We start from the raw sequence: 19,101 nt of genomic DNA on the forward strand, positions 1-19,101 counted from the left end.
ACTCGCCACCTTCTCTCTCTCAAACACGCCAGGAAGAGAAACCGCCACCTCTTCCTTCCTCTCGTCACAGAAGTTTAGAATTAACAAGTCGAGTTTAAGATCTTTAAATTTACACATTTAACAGAGATCGTCTGTCACCTTCTGTGTCTGTGCTGCAAACTCTGTCCCTCTCAAAATAAAAATATTAAATTAAAAGCAGTTTCATCATCTCACAGGAGATGATGATAATCGTGGAAGGAAGAAGTTGCTGTGAATAACATACATGTACAAACACATGAGCGCTGCTTGGAGCAGGATCAGTGATTCAGACTCACAACATCCATGAGTCCTGATAGAAGAGGGAGGAGCCTGCTGACGTTTGAATGCGTCAACATCAGCGGAGGGAGGCGGGTCTCTGTGTGCCAATCACATTTAAGACTCGGATGCAGTCCGGAGAAAAAAAGCGACTTTTCTTTTTTTTTTTTACATTTATTGCTCAGGTAATAATCAATAAATCTTCCAGGAGCAAACAAAATAAAAGTTTCCAAAAGAATCTGTACTATGTCCGTCCTCCTGAGCCGATGGTCCCTACGTGAGTTCAGCGAGTTAATGACCTTGAGGAACGTTCAATAGCTCATTCAGTTCTGCTGGAATCACCCTCCACCTCCACACAAAGCACACAGTCACTTTTCAATACAGAGTTTTCCTAACAACAGTTTATGATTCATCTCCAGGTAAAACAGAACAGAAATGAACACATCCAGAATCTTATCGGGTCAAATAGAAGAGTCGACCTGGTTTAAACTGGATGGACCATAAATCTGAACGTGTTCATTTGTAGAAAACACACAAGTGTCCATCAACACGCAGTTTCCCGTCAGGCCGAGAAAGTTTCTACAAACTGTTCGGCGTCATTTCATCGGGGTCTGTTTCAAACTCGCAAATATGGCACTTGGCAATCAGTTCAAATGATTCTGTATTTTAAGAGAGCTGTACAATTACACAGAATTTAAAAAAAGGTTTTCTTTCTCAGTATCACGATCTTGATCTAAATCTCACTGTGCAACAGCCGTCAAGCAAAACATCACAGAATCGAAATCAGGGTTGATTCTTTGACTTTGGACAAGCAACGGTAAAGCGACACTGAAAACTCCACAGTGACGTGAATAGACTGAGCGACTGAGTCGTCCCGTGGCCTCCGTCAGAAAAGGATCAACACGTGCAGCAGCTGAGCCACGATCGCTCGTGCGTGTCAGAAGAAAACCACCGTGTTGTGTGATTTAGTTTTCACTGCAACAACTCTCACCTCCCGAACGTCATTCACTCCCTGTCAACTTCAGTTTTGAGTCATTAGATGCGCCCGAAACGAGTCTGGTCCACGAGATCCATCAGCCGACAAGCAATAAGACATTTATATCCACAAAGTTCGTTCCCCTGTACACCCGTCTGAGATCCATCCTGAGCTGGGGTCTAATGGTGGTGACCGACAGACAGCACCAGAGGAATGAGGCAGCCCAGCACCAGAGCTACCACCTCCACCTTGCTCAATCCTTTCCCTCCGTTGCCTCCCGCGGCAGCGTGGCTGTGGCCGCCGCCCCCCACCTCAGGGAGGACGTGGACGGTGGCTACGTACAGGAAGGTGCCGGCGGAGAAGAGCATGGCGACACCGGTAGCGTTGATGTCTGACAGGGCCTCTTTGCTGCTCTGAGGAGGAAAGACAGAAACAACATAAGACAAAATGTTCCACCAAGAAACGTTCAGATCAGATGTTGATGAAATGCATTTTATTTTATTTTAGCTAATGAAATTTAAAACCATCTCTAGTAAAACGGCCCTGACAAATATCTGAGATGTGAGGACAGCGGCTCTGCCCCAGGCTGAGTGACACAGTGACAAACAGAAAATACTGGTTCAGTTGCATTTTGTTGCTCTGAAGAACTTTCATACATCACCAGAAAAATCTATGAGAAGTCTATTCAATGAAATAACAACGAATATTTCATGATAAAATACGAAGTGACAATTGGAAAATATAATAAATATATATTTTTTATAATAATTACTTGACTGAGGCCTAAAAATGTGAGCATGGCGAGGACAGGTGCCGCCAGGGCGAAGACCAGGAGATGTTTGCGGATGCGGTTCCTCTCAAGACCAGCATGCATCAGGAAAGACACCAGACCAAACGCTGCTGGGGCCTGCAGACGACAAAGCAGTGCAGTTCATATTGTTTTATGTTCACGGTGCATTAGATTTGCATTTTTATATTAAAAATGTTAAAATACATTTAAAAAGATGAAGGTAGCTGAGGAACAAAACTCTACACGTGTCGTTGGATTCATATTTATGTCGTTAACTGTTTTACCGTCACACTGCCCACGGTTTACATGTCGGTCTCGTGCAGCAGACGCACGAACAGTGTCACTCACCCCTCCCCTCACCCCTCCCCTCACTTTTTCCCTTCAGATCAACAATGATCTCATTAACAGCTTCTCTAAAATCCAACTGATGGAAATCTGTCGTCGTAACAGGGAATTTAAATCCCTGCCAGTTACTATTATTATTAATTAACACACAGATCACTCTGCCAATTATTGAATAGGTCAATCAAGTATCAGAAAACAGTGCCTGCTACAAACAAGAAGCTAACGCTCACAGATCTGATGAATGTTTGGTGTTTTGTTTCTGCTCCACTGCTGCTAAATATTGATATGAACCATTTTTACCTTATGCAGCATGATAGCCACAAAAACAATGAGCTGAACGCTGGTCTGAGAAGTCGAGGCTGCAGCTCCAAGCGCCACTCCGTCAGCTGGAAGCAAAGATCACACATCAGGTCCTGATGATTATATTGTTTAAGAAATAACTGTGCTGGGTTGAAAACACTCAATAATCAGATTGGTGCTTAAATTTGAGTTAGTTGGTTAAGTAAACTTGGGAAAAGCAGAAAATGACCAAGAGCAGGTTTTAGAATGTTATAAAAAACAAGATTTGTCTGATCGCACCCACAGTGAATTTGTTGAACTAGATCTAATGGTAGGAAAACAATTATTAATTTAGTTAACATTAAGAAGCAGCGTCCCTTAATGAGATGAATGAACCCAGACCCACCTGCAGCGTGGACCACAAGACCCAGGGTGGTGGTGATTTTTGATGAGTTGGCTCTCGCTGACTCTGGATCTAAACCAGTCAGAAAAGAATACAACATATATCAGATATTATAATCACACTTCAGAATCTCCACACAGAGTAGTGTGGTTTCATATGTTGCAGAGCGTTGGCAGCTGAAATAAAAGCACTGAAATGATTTGGCTCAGAGAGTGGGAGCATCCAGGGAAACTGAATTTGCAGCTGAGCTATGTGGGGGCGTTTTGGGTGTGATTCAACAAAATGATTATCAGAATATTAAACCAGGATGAGAAAAATGACCTTCGTCTTCCAAAACCACAGTCTCCACAAATCCTGGACCTGCCAACTGTTCAATTCTAACAAGAAAATCCTTAAGCTGCTTTAACCTTTGCATTTGTTCTCACCTTCAGTGTTGTGCACGTGAGAGCTGCCTATCTGATCCACCAGCAGCATGAAGACGAAGCCCAGAACCAGAGACACTCCGATGCAGGCGTGAAGCTGCTCGTGACCGTGTTCATGTTCGTGTTTCTCAATGACGCCGAGAGCTTCGACTTTTACCTTCGAGTCGGACACTTCCACATCCCTGACCTGGCTGGGACTTTGATGCCCACCTGCAGACACACAGGTGAGGAGTGAACAGACAAGAGGCAGATAAACTGTTAAATCTCAAATATTATATAACAGAGAGATTCAGATCTGTAATACTGCTCGTAACAGAAAACAGAAAACACATGTTGCATTTCTCCATGACTCACTTAATATGCAAATGATCACAAAACAAACATTTGTGTTAGACAAGGTCGACGGGTTGTATTTAATCTCTTGGATCTGTTTACATATGTTATATAAATATTATATACAGTATGTCTGCGAGTATTTTATAACCTCATACTAATACTGGTTAAAGCCTCCGATGGCTCAATTCTTCTCGACATGAATTCCACATGATGTTGTTGAGATTCTGGTTCATGTTGACGTGACTTGCATCAAATCATTTTAACTTTATTCACATTATTTAATGAATTGCACTCCTGCCATGTGATCGGGTAATTGTGCTAATGCAAAGGTGTTCCTAATAAAGTGGTCAATGAGCATATAAGCACTTTTTCAGTCACATGCTCGACCAACAGGATGTGTACCATCAGATCATTTTAAACATTGGACTCTGCAGGTCAGGAACCTCAAACAGGCGCTGGAACAAGCAAAGTACAAACATTTACAAGATTGTAAAGAATTAAGAGACTAACAGACGTTCAAACTGAAATCTGGACACAATTAGACGTCAGCAATAGAAACTATTATTAAAGCTTAAACTAGTTTAATGTCCGTATAGTTTATATTTAATAAATGTTCCTTTAACTTAGAAAGTTAATTCACTTTTTTCCCTCTCCTACAGGTTGAAAAGCCAGAAATTGCATGAAAAAGTTTCATGTCAACTTAACCAAATAAAACTTTAATATAAATAAAGAATGAGCAAACTCTTTGACAACTGATAAAGCAAAAAAGGTTTCAGTGTCTCTGGTGTGCTGCATTCTGATCTATCACTGTTCAGTGATACAGAGTTCAGGGTTCGTCCACTGGATATTTAGTTTTAAATGCTCAAACTAAACAACGGACCTGAAGACATCACCTTGGGCTTTGTCAAACAAGAGAGTTTACGAACAATAGTTTTATAAAAATGAATTCTAATGTTTTTTTTAGCCTTTTCAGTTCATCGTGGACGTTGATGTAGTTCTGCCAGAATTCTGATGTTTCACAAACTTAAAGGTTCAGTGTGTAAGATTTAAGTGAAATTAATCTATTGGCAGAAACTTTACATGAAATCATCCTAGTGATGTTTTCATTTGTTTGTTTCACCTTATTTAAACGAATTGTTGTTTTCTTCACTCTAGAATGAGCCGTTTATATTTAATTACTTTATATTTACATCAGGAGGTCCTCTCTACGGAGGCCGCCATGTTTTTTTACAATAGCCCAGACTGGACAAACTAAACCTTTTGAGTTTTAATGAAACTGAATGTTTACACAGGTTCTCTCTCAAGTGGGGAGGGGGGGTTGGGTGAGGTGAGGACTATTCAGCTGCAACATGACACTTCACCACTACATGTCACTACATTTTACACACTGAACATTTAACAAATGATCCAAAATAGATCCTGAAAAGTCCTAAACATTAATGTTTGGATCAGACTTCATCACAACATTAATTCTCCTCTGCTACGACACTTACTGATCGTACAAATGTTGAGCGATAACTCATTTAAAGTCTTCTGCCTCTCAGGTCCCTCTAACAACGTGTGCACGATTAAAAAATACATTTCAAAGTGACAACACTGTGTTGGATGAACCGTACTTTCAAGGATTTCTTCATAAAGTGCGTGGACCCCTTCAGGGATGATCACAGCCAGTGCAGTCCCACAGAGGAGCCCAGCTCCCAGCACCGTGATCAGCTTCAGCTTCTCCTGCAGGAACACGCACAAACGAAACATCAGCACGAGACACATCGATTTACACTCACACACTGGTGACTGATGACGACACACGGTTCATGAAGCGGAGGAGGTAAACTCGCTTCTTCACAAACACGGAATGCAGATGTTGATAAAGTTAGCTTCCAGGTGCAGGAAGCGGTGACACAGATGTTAGCTTGTTGAGGAACTTACCTCTGAAAAGTTGACGGCCAGAGGAATCGTCCCGGCCACGTAACATCCCACCAACATGGCCAGAGACAGCAGGCTGATCGAGCTGAAATCGTCCATGGCTGCTAGCTCCTTTTTTCTCTTGGGTCAATCTCCTGCCGAGCTAAACCATCAACCCTACACTGATACCACGTGTCGGTGGAGTTAGCATGCCCCTGCACGGCGGCTGCTGGTCAAACCACAGCTGTGAGCTCGTTTCTGCTTCCTACCAAAACATCCACGTTAGCTGAAACACAGACGGTGCAGCCTCCGGCCTCGGTTAGCAGCGCTAAGCTAACGCGCGTCGGTGACGCCCGGTGCTGTTTGAGCGTCTCGACACGTGGATCCTCGAGAGCTCGAGACAACAGAACCGACCCGCGTCGCTTCGTCTGTGTTCAGGTGTCAGTTGTAATGAAACAACTCCCCCGACTTGGTTGGCAGCTAGCAGAGATGCTAACGGCACATCCGTGTTGTTAGATGCCGATTGTGGGAAGTGCTTCCGGGTCAGAGTTCATCCCGTCAGACTGCCACGTCTCCGGGGAGGAGCTTAATTGTTACGTCACATAGTTTTTTTACTTATTACTTTCTTTTCTTATTTCCTAATTATTCCTCCACATGTCTGCTCACTTCTACTTTCTGTTCATCTCTCTTTTATTAAGTCTTTAGTTGAGCACATTTTTATTTTCATATAAAGTTGAAAAAAGAGGAGTCTGCATCTTCAACACGTGTTTAGATTTATAATGTTAATATAAAAACTGGTTCCTCTTAATTAATGGACTATTTTATCTTAAATGTAGTATTTTTGCTCAATAGTGTTTCAATCCAGAGAATAAAATTGAATGACTGTGATATACGAATAAAATATATTCTAATCTTATAAATTAAGTCCCCATTAATGTTGTAGAATTAGAAGTCGGATCTTTTTGTGATGAAACTTAAATCACCTATTTTAGAGAATATAAAATTATATACATCATTTCCTCATTGTCAAGGATCATTTAAGTTTCCATCCATCTATCTTATATAAAGACCTTTTTGTCATTATGGTTTTGACATCCAGCCAAACGAAGTGAAAAAAGGTAGATAAGATGTCCAGACATTTTGTAAAAAAAAAAGCATATTTATTAGTTCACACAATGGAGCAGTGCTTCAACATGACGACAGTAAATCAAAGCTGAATGTGTCCAAAATATTGCAAAACAAACAGAGGACATGACACTGTTTTCTGCCTCAACTAAGGGGAAAATATAAAACCTAAGTTTTATCATGCAGTGTGTTTGTGCAAATTCTGTCTGTTTGCAGCCCAGACTTTCCCCAAACACACGCTCGCTCGCTCGCGCACACACACACACACACTCACAAACACTCACACACACACACTCACACACATGACAGCAGCTCCTTGCTGAGGGAATGGAGGGGTGCATGGGCGCATGTTTACAGACTGGACCAGAAAACTGCAGGGGGCAGAGCTGTGAGCTGAGAAAGTCAGTCCAAGTGACATGTGGTCTTTATTTGGCGAGTCCGATCTTCTTGGCTTCTGTTTCATAAATCAACAGCCTCCACATCTTTACTATGAAAACTTCTGCTTCTTCATCGAGAACCTAAACACAAACAGATAATTAGTATTCACTGCTCAGTAAATCTATGCAATGAATCCTATTTGTGACCGTGAAGCTACATAAAACAACCGTCAGCATCCAGAACCAATTTTAACTTACCATAGCAACATCATCCAGAATACCCTGAGGGGTGCTGTGAGCCATCACCTGGGAAGAAAAGGAAAATGACGTTTGATTACAGTGAGCAACATGACCAACACGGCAAAAACACAAACTTAGAATCAGAAAAAAAGTTACTACTCAGCATATACAAAAAAAATTATACACATTTTGTTTAAGGAGACATATTATGCATGAATTCAGGTTGATCATTTTAGTGTAATTGCTTGAAAGGTTAAAATGCTCTGATGTTCATATAACACATCATTTTCCTCAGACTGTCCATTGCTTCACGCTCCTCTTTTCAGCCTCTGTCTTTTAGCTCCCGTCTCTTCAAGTTAAGTTTCACAGAATCAACACTAACCTTTGAACAGACAAAATCAACGAGAGTGGGTTCCTCCTCGCCAATGTATTCAATAATCTTCTTATTAATCCACGGCTTAATGCGACGATCCATCAGAGTCTGCAGAGGAACAATCAAGACACCCCATGGTTTAACATTACTTCACTCAACATATTAAACAGAATTACAAAAGATATTTAAGTTCATAAAACAGCCTGAAATCTAAACTGTCCGAGCTCATTACCGAGTCAACCATAGTCCAATCCAGAGGGTAGGAAAACAGCTCAGGTCTGGCTGTGGGGATCTTCTCAATAAGGCTCTTTATGTGCTTGCGTTTCTCTTCCGTGTTGATGCTGCCTTTGGCCCCTGGTAGTTCGGCCCCGTCCAGCCCCAGACTCTTGTCGTCGTCACCATAGTCCAGTGGAACCAGTTTCCTTTTGCGAGGCTGCTCATCAGCCTCCTCGTCGTCAAACTTGTTGAAAACACTTTCCACGGTCGCCAGTTTCTTTCGCTTTCCTACGTTGAGCTGGCTGGGACTGTTGGTGGCACCTGGAAAAGAGAGATGGGAACAAGGTCAGTTTCTTCTGGCACAAAGCAGCAAAGATCAAGAAAGAGATCCTCTCGTGTCTATCATTTGTTTCTGCACTCACCCAGTTTGAGACTGAGTCCGATCTTGGGTCGATGTTCCTCTGGAGCTTGGACCTCAGGCGTGTTCTCACCAGGAATGATAATTCCACAGGGAGATTCGTTACCGGGCGTGTTAGGGGTCGCATTCCCACTGGCGGAGGACACTGAGGGAGCAGTACTGATTGGTCTCATAATAGGTTTGAGTTGCGGCTTGGCTTCTTGTGAGTCCTCTCCGTCGTGGTAGTCATCTTCCTCCCCTTCTTCCACATCGTCGTCCGAATGCTGCTGAGGGGCTCGAGGCGGAGGCTCCACGGGCCGTCCTGACCCCCGCTTTTCCCGTTCACGGTCTCTGTGAACCTTCTCCTGGATCACCTCCTCCTCAGGTTCAAGTTTCAGAGGGGGCTGTCGTCTGCGTTCTGCCTCCTCCTCCATCTACAGAAAAATATATCACAACAGACTTCAGTCTCTTGTATGTGTCAGGAACTGGTGTGGGACTGTTGATATTTCAATGATTGGTGCATTAACATCATTGCAGAAGAAAGAAAACAGGGAAACAGAAAGAAATGGTTTAATTTTGCTGAAACTCTATACACCTCAAAAACACCTTAAAAAAAGCTCTATTTCCAGTCGGACTCACCCTCTGCAGCTCAGCATCTGGGTCAGGGTGACCTTCAGCTAGAAGTCGCTGTCTGATCTCCTCCAGCTCCTCCTTCTCCCTCTTCCTGTCTCGCTCGTCCAACTCTGACTCCTTTTCTCGGTCACGAAGTCGCTTCTGCAAAGCACTGCCTCTGAAAATGAGAATTACAATAAGTGAAGTGACCTCAAGAGCAAAACAGAGTGCCCCCCTCTCCTGTGTGTGCATACAGAGGGTTACCTGTAGTATTTTGGGTCGTCTCTGTCGTCGTCGTAATCCTCAAGGAATTCTTTCAGTCGTTTGGCTTCTTTCATCTGATTACAAACAAGTAGTAAAAAAGCTAATATATAAATCCTGATATCTGACATTATAAACTGTGGCGATCCAAAGGCAAAAACTAAAATCTGCTTACATTTAAATCTGGTGTGCTATAAATGTTTGTTTACCATTTCTCGACGCCTCTCGTCCTCCCTCTCCATTTCTTTGCTGTAGTCACGAGATTTCTTCCTCTCACGGATCTCCCAGTTTTTAAGGCGCTTTAAGAGGACAGAGAAGAATAAGTCAGACATTCTATAAATGAGTTTAAAGGTCAAAATTAGAAGAGTTTTATCTCCGTACTTCTTGGTAAGCTGCCTCCTTGTCTCGAAGCCTCCTCTCAAGTCTCCTCCGTTCGTACACGTCCTCCTCATCATCCTCTCTGTCCCGTTTTTTATCTTCTCTCGCCCTCTCTCTGTGAAAGACACATTATCGCTGTTTGTCTGGTTCCAATATCATAAAATATGAGTTAAAATGAAAATTTGAAGAATGGCTAAAAGAGTCATGCATTAAAAAAATTCCTTAGAGTCTTCTTTCTTTATGAAAACTATAAAATACACATTACGATCATTTCATCAAAATCTGACTCGTGTGTGAATTTAACAGACTAAATATTTTGACCTGTAATCACAGACAGTATGGTGCCAAATGAGTCATGCTTGAAGACACCAAGTGTGTCATCGCTGGCCTCTCACTGACCTCGATCGGCTGCGGTCTTCACTGACGTCTCGACTCCTGTCCCTCTCCCTCTCCCGCTCTCGCTCCTTTGTCCTCTCCCGTTCGCGATCTCTCTCCCGCTCCCGATCTCTGTCTCTTTCCCGCTCCTTGTCCCTCTCTCTCTCCCTTTCCTTCTCTTTTTCGCGGTCGCGGCGCTCCCTCTCGCGCTCCCGCTCTTTGTCCCTCTCTCTCCTTTCCCTCTCGATCTCCAGCCGCTCCTTCTCTTTCTTTCCTTTTTCCTCCTCCAGTTTCTGCAGGAGCCCGACAGGAAGAAAGAGGAGAACGTGTTACTTTATTTAAAACAATAAAAAGACCATTCTCCTTGATGCATAAACATAAACACATGGACAGCACATAATAATGAGTAGTAGTTTTAAACTCCCGGGGCCAGACATGCTCACATACTGCCATGACTCATTGCCTTGGAGAGGCTGGCTGCTGCGAGTAAGGAAGTCCTCTTAGCCCTGACGTTTCCTCCTGGAAGAGTGATCCCCTGCATGAGCAGGTTTAATGTAGATACTGATCAATTCAGGACATACTTGTGTAAAACCATACATGGCAGTTAATTCTTGAAAAGACACCAAAACAATTAAGGTAGCTGTTTGCAAAGGGGGCGGAAGTTAAGACCGGTACATTTTTCTGACATTTTATCAGCACTTTTTAAAATTTGTGTTACATCAAAGTGTAATAGATAGATCATAAATTGAAATGGCTCCAGAATTCAGCTTTGGCCTTTAACCAACAGACTAATACTGAATGACATTCACATATGTAACAGGTCAACTTGTCCTCTGCAGTTGCTATGAGTTCTATGGTGATCTAAGATTATGCTCTGATGTAACAAGAGGCCATTCCAATAAAAATTCAGCTGTGGGCAAATATGTATGGGTCAAGCGCACATCCGCTCTTTTTCCAAATCAATGTGCACTCAAAGTGATAGACCTGACCTGGTGCAGGAGATACTGTACATTAAAATGCATAACTCTAACATGATGTACTTATATCTTCATATATAGCGTCACCATAGCAATAAGTGGTGGTGACTTGCTCATACTGTATTATGTATATAAATATTATGCATTAACACATTAAAGTAATACTCTTGGCAGTAAAAGTTACGTGATTCCTCAAGTTAAAGGATTTCAATTTGAACTGCTGCTTCTCATACTTCAAACATGCTCATGCTAACATAAAGTACTTAAGAACATAAAGAACCAAGAAAGCGTTGAACCGTTAGGTCTACTTCACTCAGTAACTAAGTATACACTTAAGATCACTGCTGTATAGTTCTGTGGTTTGAGCTTGCCTTTGGGTGCCAAGTGGATTGAAACCAGCCTTGGCTTAACACGGCAAATGGCCCAACTAAGTGAATTACATAACCAGCTCCAATGTGTTTTCTAAATGGTGATGCACGGAAGCAGTGACAGACTGCAGTGCAAGTGCTCCCCTGCAGCAGTGTGATAAACAGCAGAGTGACGCAACATTTATATATTGATTTTTTGGGGCGAATCATTATCACGACACAAGGACAATTGTTAAGCATTAAAAAAAAGTTATAGTTGTGGAATCAATGGAATGATACTGTAGCTTCCTTGAGCAACTTCCTCAGGACAAAAGTGAACACCTTGTGTCCAGTAAACTTCCAGTAGACTATCTGGAACACAATGTTTCACAACACCTGAGAAAGTCTCTGCACCTGCTCAGACTGTCTGAGTCTGAATAAACTAGAAATGTAAACCAACTGTCCACATTCTCACAGGCTGACAGAAAAATGATGGTATGTTCTACAGACCGTTTCAGAGCTACTGGCGTGTGACTTACAGGTGATGAACTACGGTTTCAGCACGTCTCTGCCCCTACACATCCTACAGGCTACGTGTGGGAGGGAAGAGCAGGTCAAGTGTGAAGACAGAACCATGATAAATGTCCAAATGATACCCGTGAAGCAGTTCATCTAATTACAGTTCAATCACACAAATGACATCTGTAAAAACGTCAGATCAGATACTGTATTCCATTGTGCCACAAGGAAATTAGTGAAGCAGTCTTACCTGCAGGTTGTCTTCTGGTGTCTCTTTGGCCTCTCGAACCCAATAAGTAATGTAAGAAACCCTCAACAGAGTCAGACCCACAGTTCAAACAGTCGAACCAGCTGGTAGTGCGCAGTGCTGCACATATGGACTGGTTCACAACATTCAGAGAACACTGTTGGAATTGTGGGTCTGAATGCTGTCAAGTGATAAAAAATAAAAAAGAGGAAAGGATGAAAGAGGTCAGAACTCCCTGTTGTACGTGAGCGATGATCCAACTGTAATTATACTACAGGAGGCTGGAGTTAAACTAAGTTTTTCAACTGTTGAGCACGATTTTTCATCCAGAGAGAAGTATTTAACCCAAATGGATAATCACATGAGCTTTTTGGTTTATTCTCTGGCTCTTGATATTTAGTGTTGCAAACTTACCTCAATTTTCCATTGTGAAAGAAATGGCTGTTAAATTCAATAATCTTGGATTTAAGTTACTATATCAAGTTGAACACTAATAAAAGTAGATGTCAAAATACCACCTCTGATAAGTTTATAGTGAAAGACCACACATCGTTACCTCTATATCTTTATACGAACATCTTCCCATTTCCATCCCATTATTTTCAGTTGGCGTGTGCTATCATGGTTTTTATGTTGCCCCTTTGAAATTATTATCTTAATGATGTTGGTTCACAGAAGACCAGATGACATCTTTTTATCCAGCAGCTATAAATGTTGATCCTAATGCAATCCCCCTCTGTAGCAGTGTTTAAAAGTGGGATCATGTCCCGAGCTCGGAGGTAAAATCCATGCCCATGTTCCATGAGTATTAATTTGTCTGACCCTGTGTAGGAGATTAAAAAATCCTGCAGCTTTGTACTTTTCAAACTAATTCATTAATTTCCCTTTTCTCTTATTGCTAAATTAAGTGGTGGGGGTGGAGTTACCAAGAAGTCACAGAAGAGAAGAAAGAAGAGACAGTTTAAAATTAAAGAAACACAAGAGGAAATGAAAAAAAAAAAAAAAACACACATGAAGACTTACCTTGTTAGTCTTCAGACCGCAGAGTGCTGTGGAGAGGCGCTCCCTACTTTAGGTAAACTACAGGCTGCAGTTCAAACTACTGCAGTGGTTAGGCTCATTCAGTCTGTGTGTGTTCTTCAAACACATCATTCACCATCTGAGGACCTGCAGGGGTTCACTGAGCTGCCCGCACTCTCTTTCATTCCAGCTTCTTCGTTGAGTGAAATCCATTTCCAGTTTTGTAAATGCTAAAAACTTCTTAAACACACTAAATTAAACACCGTAAGTGAATTGAGAGCCAGTTGCCCCCCTGCAAACCCTCCAGAAGGGAGCGCCCAGCATGAGTAAAGAAGAAATGAAGGATCATACTTACATCCTATCCTCGCAACTTTTTCCAAAGCTGAGATTCTGAGATTCATCTTGCTCTAGTCATCAAATGAATTCTACCATATTGGTGGGGTTTAATCAATAGATTAGCTTTAGATGGAATTTAACATTGTATCCATGCACTCTGTGTGATGAATTTAGCTTATGCAGAGCTAAAGCGTTTAGTCTCAAATCAGTTTATAAACACCAATAAAAACTCTTCTCTAATTCGAAAATATGAAAGAAATATTATGAAGCCATCTAATCAACTGATGTACCTCCATACTTTAAACCTTCAAGATCATATAAAATAACTGGTAACATATTTTGACATCAACTATTATCATCTATTGCTTAAACGATTCAATTTTAATAACTAATATTTGTGTCCATGACAGTAACAGAACAGTCTAATGGAGCAATTATCTCCATAAATACATGTGTGTATATATATATATACATTGCAGCTCCATTTTCTGTTGAGGAATTTCTAATTACACTGTGGAGGATTTCTCCTCCAAAATCTACATTCCAGATGAATAACAGCAGTTTGATACATTACCTTGTGTGTGTCCCGGAATTTGCTGATCTCTCTGGAAATCAGATCTCTCTTGTCGTCCTCCATCTCCATGGCATTGATATCCTCCTTACACAAAGAAGGGGGAAGACAGGAAACAAACACACTAAGTACTCAACAGTTGCTCCAAATCACAGCACAAGAAAACGTTGCACCAGTCTTTGTTTTCATGAGCACCGTGCAGATGCTACCTCCTCTTTCTTCTCTTTCCGCTTCTTGTTGCGAGGTTGACTGTCAGGATCCTGCGAGGGAGCGTTGAGTTCACTTGCATACTCTCGGATGAGGACATCTATTGCCCCCTTCACAACCTGATCCCGCCGGAGGGTTTCTTCATCAAGAACTTCCTCCTCATCGTCGTCGTTCTTAGACCCACCACTGGCTCCCTTTATGTTAAGTAAAAAAAATAGGAGAATCAAACTTACAAATCCATTAGAACAAAATTACCATTCTTGCTTTACTCAACAGTCGAACAGCATACCCCATTGGCACTCCTCTTCTTGGCTTTCCACTCATCGAGCTGGGACTTGGTTTTGGCATCGACCTTGACCAACAGCTTCTTATCACCTAAGAGCAACTCATGCAGAAGTCTGAGGGCTCGCAGCGTAGATTCAGGCTCCTTGTACTCACAGAACCCAAAAGCTTCCAGGGGTTGACAGAACACAACAGTTCCACAGATGTTAATGACAAAATATATTACCTACATTGGCTTTAATTTTATATCCAGCAAATTCAAAATGTGTTAACAGTTTGATATTCTAAAAGTCTATTCCTTTTTATCAGTGACAAATAAACATCTGAAGTGGTTCAATGCATTAAAAAGTCCAGTCTCATAGACTTCCAGATTACAATGAAGTGAGTTTACTCTGGGAATGTTTTTTGTGTAGTTACCTTGAAGTTTGCCAGAGGCTCCTTGGACCCTTTTCCAGCTCAGGACAATACCACATTTCTTTATAAAAAAAAATAACAAGAAAAACTTAATTATGATATCTAGTATTACAGATGTCAACTATAAATGATTGTAAATCACAGATAAGAACTATGGCAGAAGGTTTTAATGGTTCCCTGTTACAATAGCTTCAAGGCATGTCAGTGTTTACCTGAGATGAGAGATGAACAGCTGTGACAGTGGTATTGTTTATAACCTAAGAGGTGCCATTTACCTTAATGATGTGTTGAAGGTTTGAATTTGTCACCGATTGCTGTTTATTTTCATAATTTCCTAACGCTGCCTGTTCTTTTTCATTACAGTACATGCAGAACAAGAACAGGGAGAGATCAACCCACCGCTAGAAGCTGTCTGACCAACATGTCCGATGCCTTTTCAGAGATGTTTCCTACAAATACAGTGGTGGTGGGGCCACTGCCATCGTCTATATCCTTGGCTCTGAGGCCAGACTCCTTCTTCTGAAGCATCGGCTTCTGTGCTACAGCTACTGTGGTCGGGACAAGAACCTGCAAAACCAAATCGAGTTAAAGTCTTAATGTGTATCAAGAATATGTATTCAATGGCTGATGCGTCATTTGCATGCAGTAGGTAGGAAGACCTGTTTCCAACTCACTGTGGGTGTGGGGGTCACTAGACCCATATGTAGTGGGATCATGGGGGTACCTGGAAACAAAAACACACTTTTAGGTATACAAACACACACAAACAATAAATTGACAGTATTTGAGATTATCGCAAAAAAGAACATTAGAAAGAACCTTAGTTTGAACATGAATTCTGAGCCCTTTAGGAGTTTAAAGTGTTTCACTTGCATGGATTTCACTGTAGTTTTCTATTTGAACCTGTTTCTGTCTTTGCGGTCATGTGTTATCTTTGATTCTACTGTAGAGTCCAGCTGTCACCTTTCCTCTGCACCTTCACTGTCAAAGAACTGGCCTGTATTATTGTAACCAGGAATCCTGGCTCCTCAAAACGTGATCCAACCAAAAGAGTGTTTACATTGGAGAATCACTCCCGAGGGGCTCCGGGCTTACAAACCCACAGCTGTGCTCTGTACCTGGGGGGACACCGGGGGCAAAGCCCGCGTACTGTGGAGGTGGGATCCTGGGGGGCAGCTGGGGGATGCCAATCTGCTGGCGGTTGAGGGGAGGAGGGTACGACATCCTTCAGATTCACGGGAAACTAAAAGAAGAGGGGGAGAGGACGATGAGCAGAGGAGCGGGGGCCGGCATTATTCCAGGGGTTGAGCTGGGTCACTTCAAACTCACGTGCAGCATTACAACATTAGCATTAGCAAACCTCTGAGAACGCAACAAGCTGCACATCCGTTGAACACTCGCGTTTAACGTGCACTAGCCTGTTAGCTTGAGGCGAGCTAACGCCTCTCTGTGGCCTTGTTCGCTCACGTTAGCCGCTGCGGTCAACACGCGGATGTTACTCACCCGCCGCGGAGCGTCGAATTAAAAAAAAACAAAAAAAACAAAACCCAGACGTTTAACTACAGCGAGAGTTCGTCCAGGTGAAGAGCCCGTCAACCACGAGCACCGGGGAAACACGCCGCTGCAGATTAGCGCGGTGACTGTGACCGGTTCAGCGGCTCCTTGCTAACACTGGGACCTGCTCCGCGCAATGAATCCTGGGAGAGCGAAACAGGTCCACTGGGTTCTTCTTTTTTCTTTTTTTTTTTTTTTTGCCCAAAATTTTGTCTCTCAGGCAAAAAAAAAACTCGTCCTTGATTCCTTCAGCTCCTCTTTTCTGTTTGTTTTCTAATGAAACTCTTGACACAGCAGTGGTTCCTCTCACAGTCTCAGCTGATTGCATTTCTCTTGGTATTGCTGTCAGGCACTGGTTCTGCATTACTCTGTTTGTAGTATATATGTTTTTTATTTCATTAACAATACACTTACATTGTTAGATTTAATACTCTGTTGTATTATCCACTGTATTCTGCTGTATTATATATTGTTGATAGTGTAATCTGGGGCACAATAATTTCCTTTGCGATTAATAAAGTTCTTATTTCAAGGTTCAGTGTGTAAGATTTATGTGAAAGGGATCTATTGGCAGAAATTGAATGTATAAAATAATCCTAGTGATGTTTTCACTTGTGTGTTTCATCTAAATTGTACAAGTGTTGTTTTCTTTACAGTAGAATAGGTCTTTTATATTTGAATACTTTATATTTACATCAGAGCAGAGGCCACCATGTTTTTTTTTTATAGTAGTCCAAACTGGACATACTAAACACCTTTTGAGTTTTCATGACAAATCAAGCTACCACAGGTTCACTTATATGTTTGGAAGGGGGGGTGAGGTGAAGGGTGTTCAGCTGCAACATGTGAACATGCAACTTCACCACAAGATGTCACTGGATTCTACACACTGAACCTTTAAGGTGGTATTACAACAACAACAGCAGCAACAACAATCATCTTCCTCATTATAAGCTTTATTTCTATAGCACTTATACAAACAAAGTCACAAGGTGTTTTGCAAAATACACGGAACTCAAACAACACTGAAGAAAAAAAAGGCAAAACGACATCTGTCAAAAAATGCAACATGCCCAAAATCACAGTTCTATTACGTGTAAGTTGAAATAAATCGACCAAATCTATTTTTAAAAAGCTGCGATCATCCTTTATTAATTCAAATTATGTACAGAGTGTGGATTAGTAGATTTTAGAAGAGTTCACAGTCTGTGGTTTAATTCTGGTAAGTTTTAACAGACAGGCTCTAAAATCTTCTTACCCCCATTTTAAATTCTCTGTAGTCTCCATTTTTAAACGCTTGGTGGCGCCAAATGTTATGTGTCACATGTTAACATGTTGGCATGTCAAGATGTGACATTTTTACAGTTCAGATTCTGTGTGTGTTAAGAAAACATAAAGTGTGAGTTCACCACTGATTTCTATTGTGTGAGGGTATGTTTAAACATTTGCATTTTACATTAGTTTAGTTTTTGTATATAAATAAACAAGCTATTTATGACATTTGTGTTTTAATTGTGTAAAAAAATTTTTAATTAACCATATTTTAAGATAGATCATCCTTTGGTTTTAATCTAAGCCCATCACAGATACAAAAGGCTCTGGTGGGGAGTTATGAAATAAGATAAGACGTTATAAACAACAAATATAGCAGCAGCAGTAGAAATAATAATGCACATGTAATTATATAATATGGCACTTGTAGGTTATGATAGTTGAGTGTTTCTATGCCACTATGACCTACTTAACTTATCTGATAAACAGCTGTACTTATAGATTACATGAAAAACACAGGACACCATAGCAACATAATAACTCTTGATGTTATAAATGACCCAGCAGTTTTTTAAGTAGTTCAATGAGCTCTATGAACTCAAACCATGAAAAGATCAATATCAAGTTTTTTGCGTGTTAAGATAATATGAAAAATCCCCAAACCCATTAAAATCGGTACAAAATGACCCAGTAGTTTAAAGTTAACATCATCTCTTAAGGCCCAGAGCAATCAAAAATAGTTCTAGACCAAGATTTATTGTTTTAATGCTGCTGACTTTGAATTCTCCAACATTTCCGGTGGATAGATAGATGGATGGGTGTATTTACAGATAAGATAGATAGCATCAGAATAATAAAAGAAAAACATAATAAAACTAGATCAAAACGAAATCAAAATAAAGATAACACGATTTGAATGTGAAACGTTTGAATGTGAATCTGTGCGGTTCTCTAATGGTCAGAGTCTGATTGTTTACGCAGCACTGGGACACCTGTTCCTGCAGAGGTGGGGAAGATGTGGGGACAGTAAAAGAGCCTGACCTGTAACCCGATCTGTTTTTGGCTCCTGGACTCATGTGGACGCACAATCGGGACAAACGCTTTAATGTAAACAAGCCGATCAGCCCCCGCTCCGCTGGCTCTCTGGAAATTTCCACCTCGATGAGACTCTGCGGTAAAAAAAAAATAAAAACCGCTTCACAACAAACACGTGGTAAAAAAAAAAAAAGTCTTGCCGCGCAGGCCACGCCCACC

General features: G+C 41.4%; 2 protein-coding genes across 8 annotated transcripts; both read right to left on the reverse strand.

Moving 5' to 3' along the window:
- Positions 1–447: 447 nt before the first annotated feature.
- Positions 448–6,307, reverse strand: slc39a9 (solute carrier family 39 member 9). The gene is made up of 7 exons (XM_020108536.2): positions 5,772–6,307; positions 5,462–5,570; positions 3,513–3,719; positions 3,091–3,159; positions 2,706–2,791; positions 2,043–2,177; positions 448–1,683 (listed from the first exon to the last, which is right to left on the reverse strand). Exons 1-7 carry the CDS (start codon positions 5,865–5,867, stop codon positions 1,450–1,452), a joined length of 936 nt encoding a protein of 311 aa, XP_019964095.1. The 5' UTR covers positions 5,868–6,307; the 3' UTR covers positions 448–1,449.
- Positions 6,308–6,885: 578 nt separating this feature from the next.
- Positions 6,886–19,083, reverse strand: rbm25a (RNA binding motif protein 25a). 7 transcript variants are annotated; one of them, XM_069535416.1, is made up of 18 exons: positions 18,889–19,083; positions 16,140–16,264; positions 15,696–15,745; positions 15,421–15,588; positions 15,025–15,082; positions 14,615–14,775; positions 14,328–14,519; positions 14,122–14,205; positions 10,126–10,394; positions 9,730–9,841; positions 9,558–9,647; positions 9,352–9,425; positions 9,115–9,265; positions 8,501–8,909; positions 8,095–8,399; positions 7,872–7,970; positions 7,508–7,555; positions 6,886–7,390 (listed from the first exon to the last, which is right to left on the reverse strand). In XM_069535416.1, the coding sequence occupies exons 2-18, from the start codon at positions 16,243–16,245 to the stop codon at positions 7,298–7,300; spliced, it is 2,469 nt and encodes an 822-aa protein (XP_069391517.1). In that variant the 5' UTR covers positions 16,246–16,264; positions 18,889–19,083; the 3' UTR covers positions 6,886–7,297. The 7 variants fall into 7 exon arrangements, with proteins under 7 accessions (XP_069391517.1, XP_019962849.1, XP_019962847.1 ...); XM_020107290.2 differs by lacking the exon at positions 18,889–19,083 and adding an exon at positions 16,525–16,853 and having other exon boundaries at positions 14,122–14,202; XM_020107288.2 differs by lacking the exon at positions 18,889–19,083 and adding an exon at positions 16,525–16,853.
- Positions 19,084–19,101: the final 18 nt, after the last annotated feature.

This window comes from Paralichthys olivaceus, chromosome 12, assembly GCF_024713975.1.
Source record: "Paralichthys olivaceus isolate ysfri-2021 chromosome 12, ASM2471397v2, whole genome shotgun sequence".
Classification (NCBI taxonomy): domain Eukaryota; kingdom Metazoa; phylum Chordata; class Actinopteri; order Pleuronectiformes; family Paralichthyidae; genus Paralichthys; species Paralichthys olivaceus.

Excerpts from the sequence above, each read along its gene's own strand:
- slc39a9 (XM_020108536.2), bottom strand. The coding sequence starts at position 5,867 with ATGGACGATTTCAGCTCGATCAGCCTGCTGTCTCTGGCCATGTTGGTG. Across the intron at positions 3,720-5,461 it reads TTATGAAGAAATCCTTGAAA|GTGGGCATCAAAGTCCCAGC; the intron begins GTACGGTTCATC and ends GTGTGTCTGCAG. Across the intron at positions 1,684-2,042 it reads CATTTTTAGGCCTCAGTCAA|AGCAGCAAAGAGGCCCTGTC; the intron begins GTAATTATTATA and ends TTTCCTCCTCAG.
- rbm25a (XM_069535416.1), bottom strand. The coding sequence starts at position 16,245 with ATGTCGTACCCTCCTCCCCTCAACCGCCAGCAGATTGGCATCCCCCAG. Across the intron at positions 15,083-15,420 it reads TGGTCAGACAGCTTCTAGCG|AAATGTGGTATTGTCCTGAG; the intron begins GTGGGTTGATCT and ends TTTTTTATAAAG. Across the intron at positions 9,426-9,557 it reads ACGAGAGGCGTCGAGAAATG|ATGAAAGAAGCCAAACGACT; the intron begins GTAAACAAACAT and ends GTTTGTAATCAG.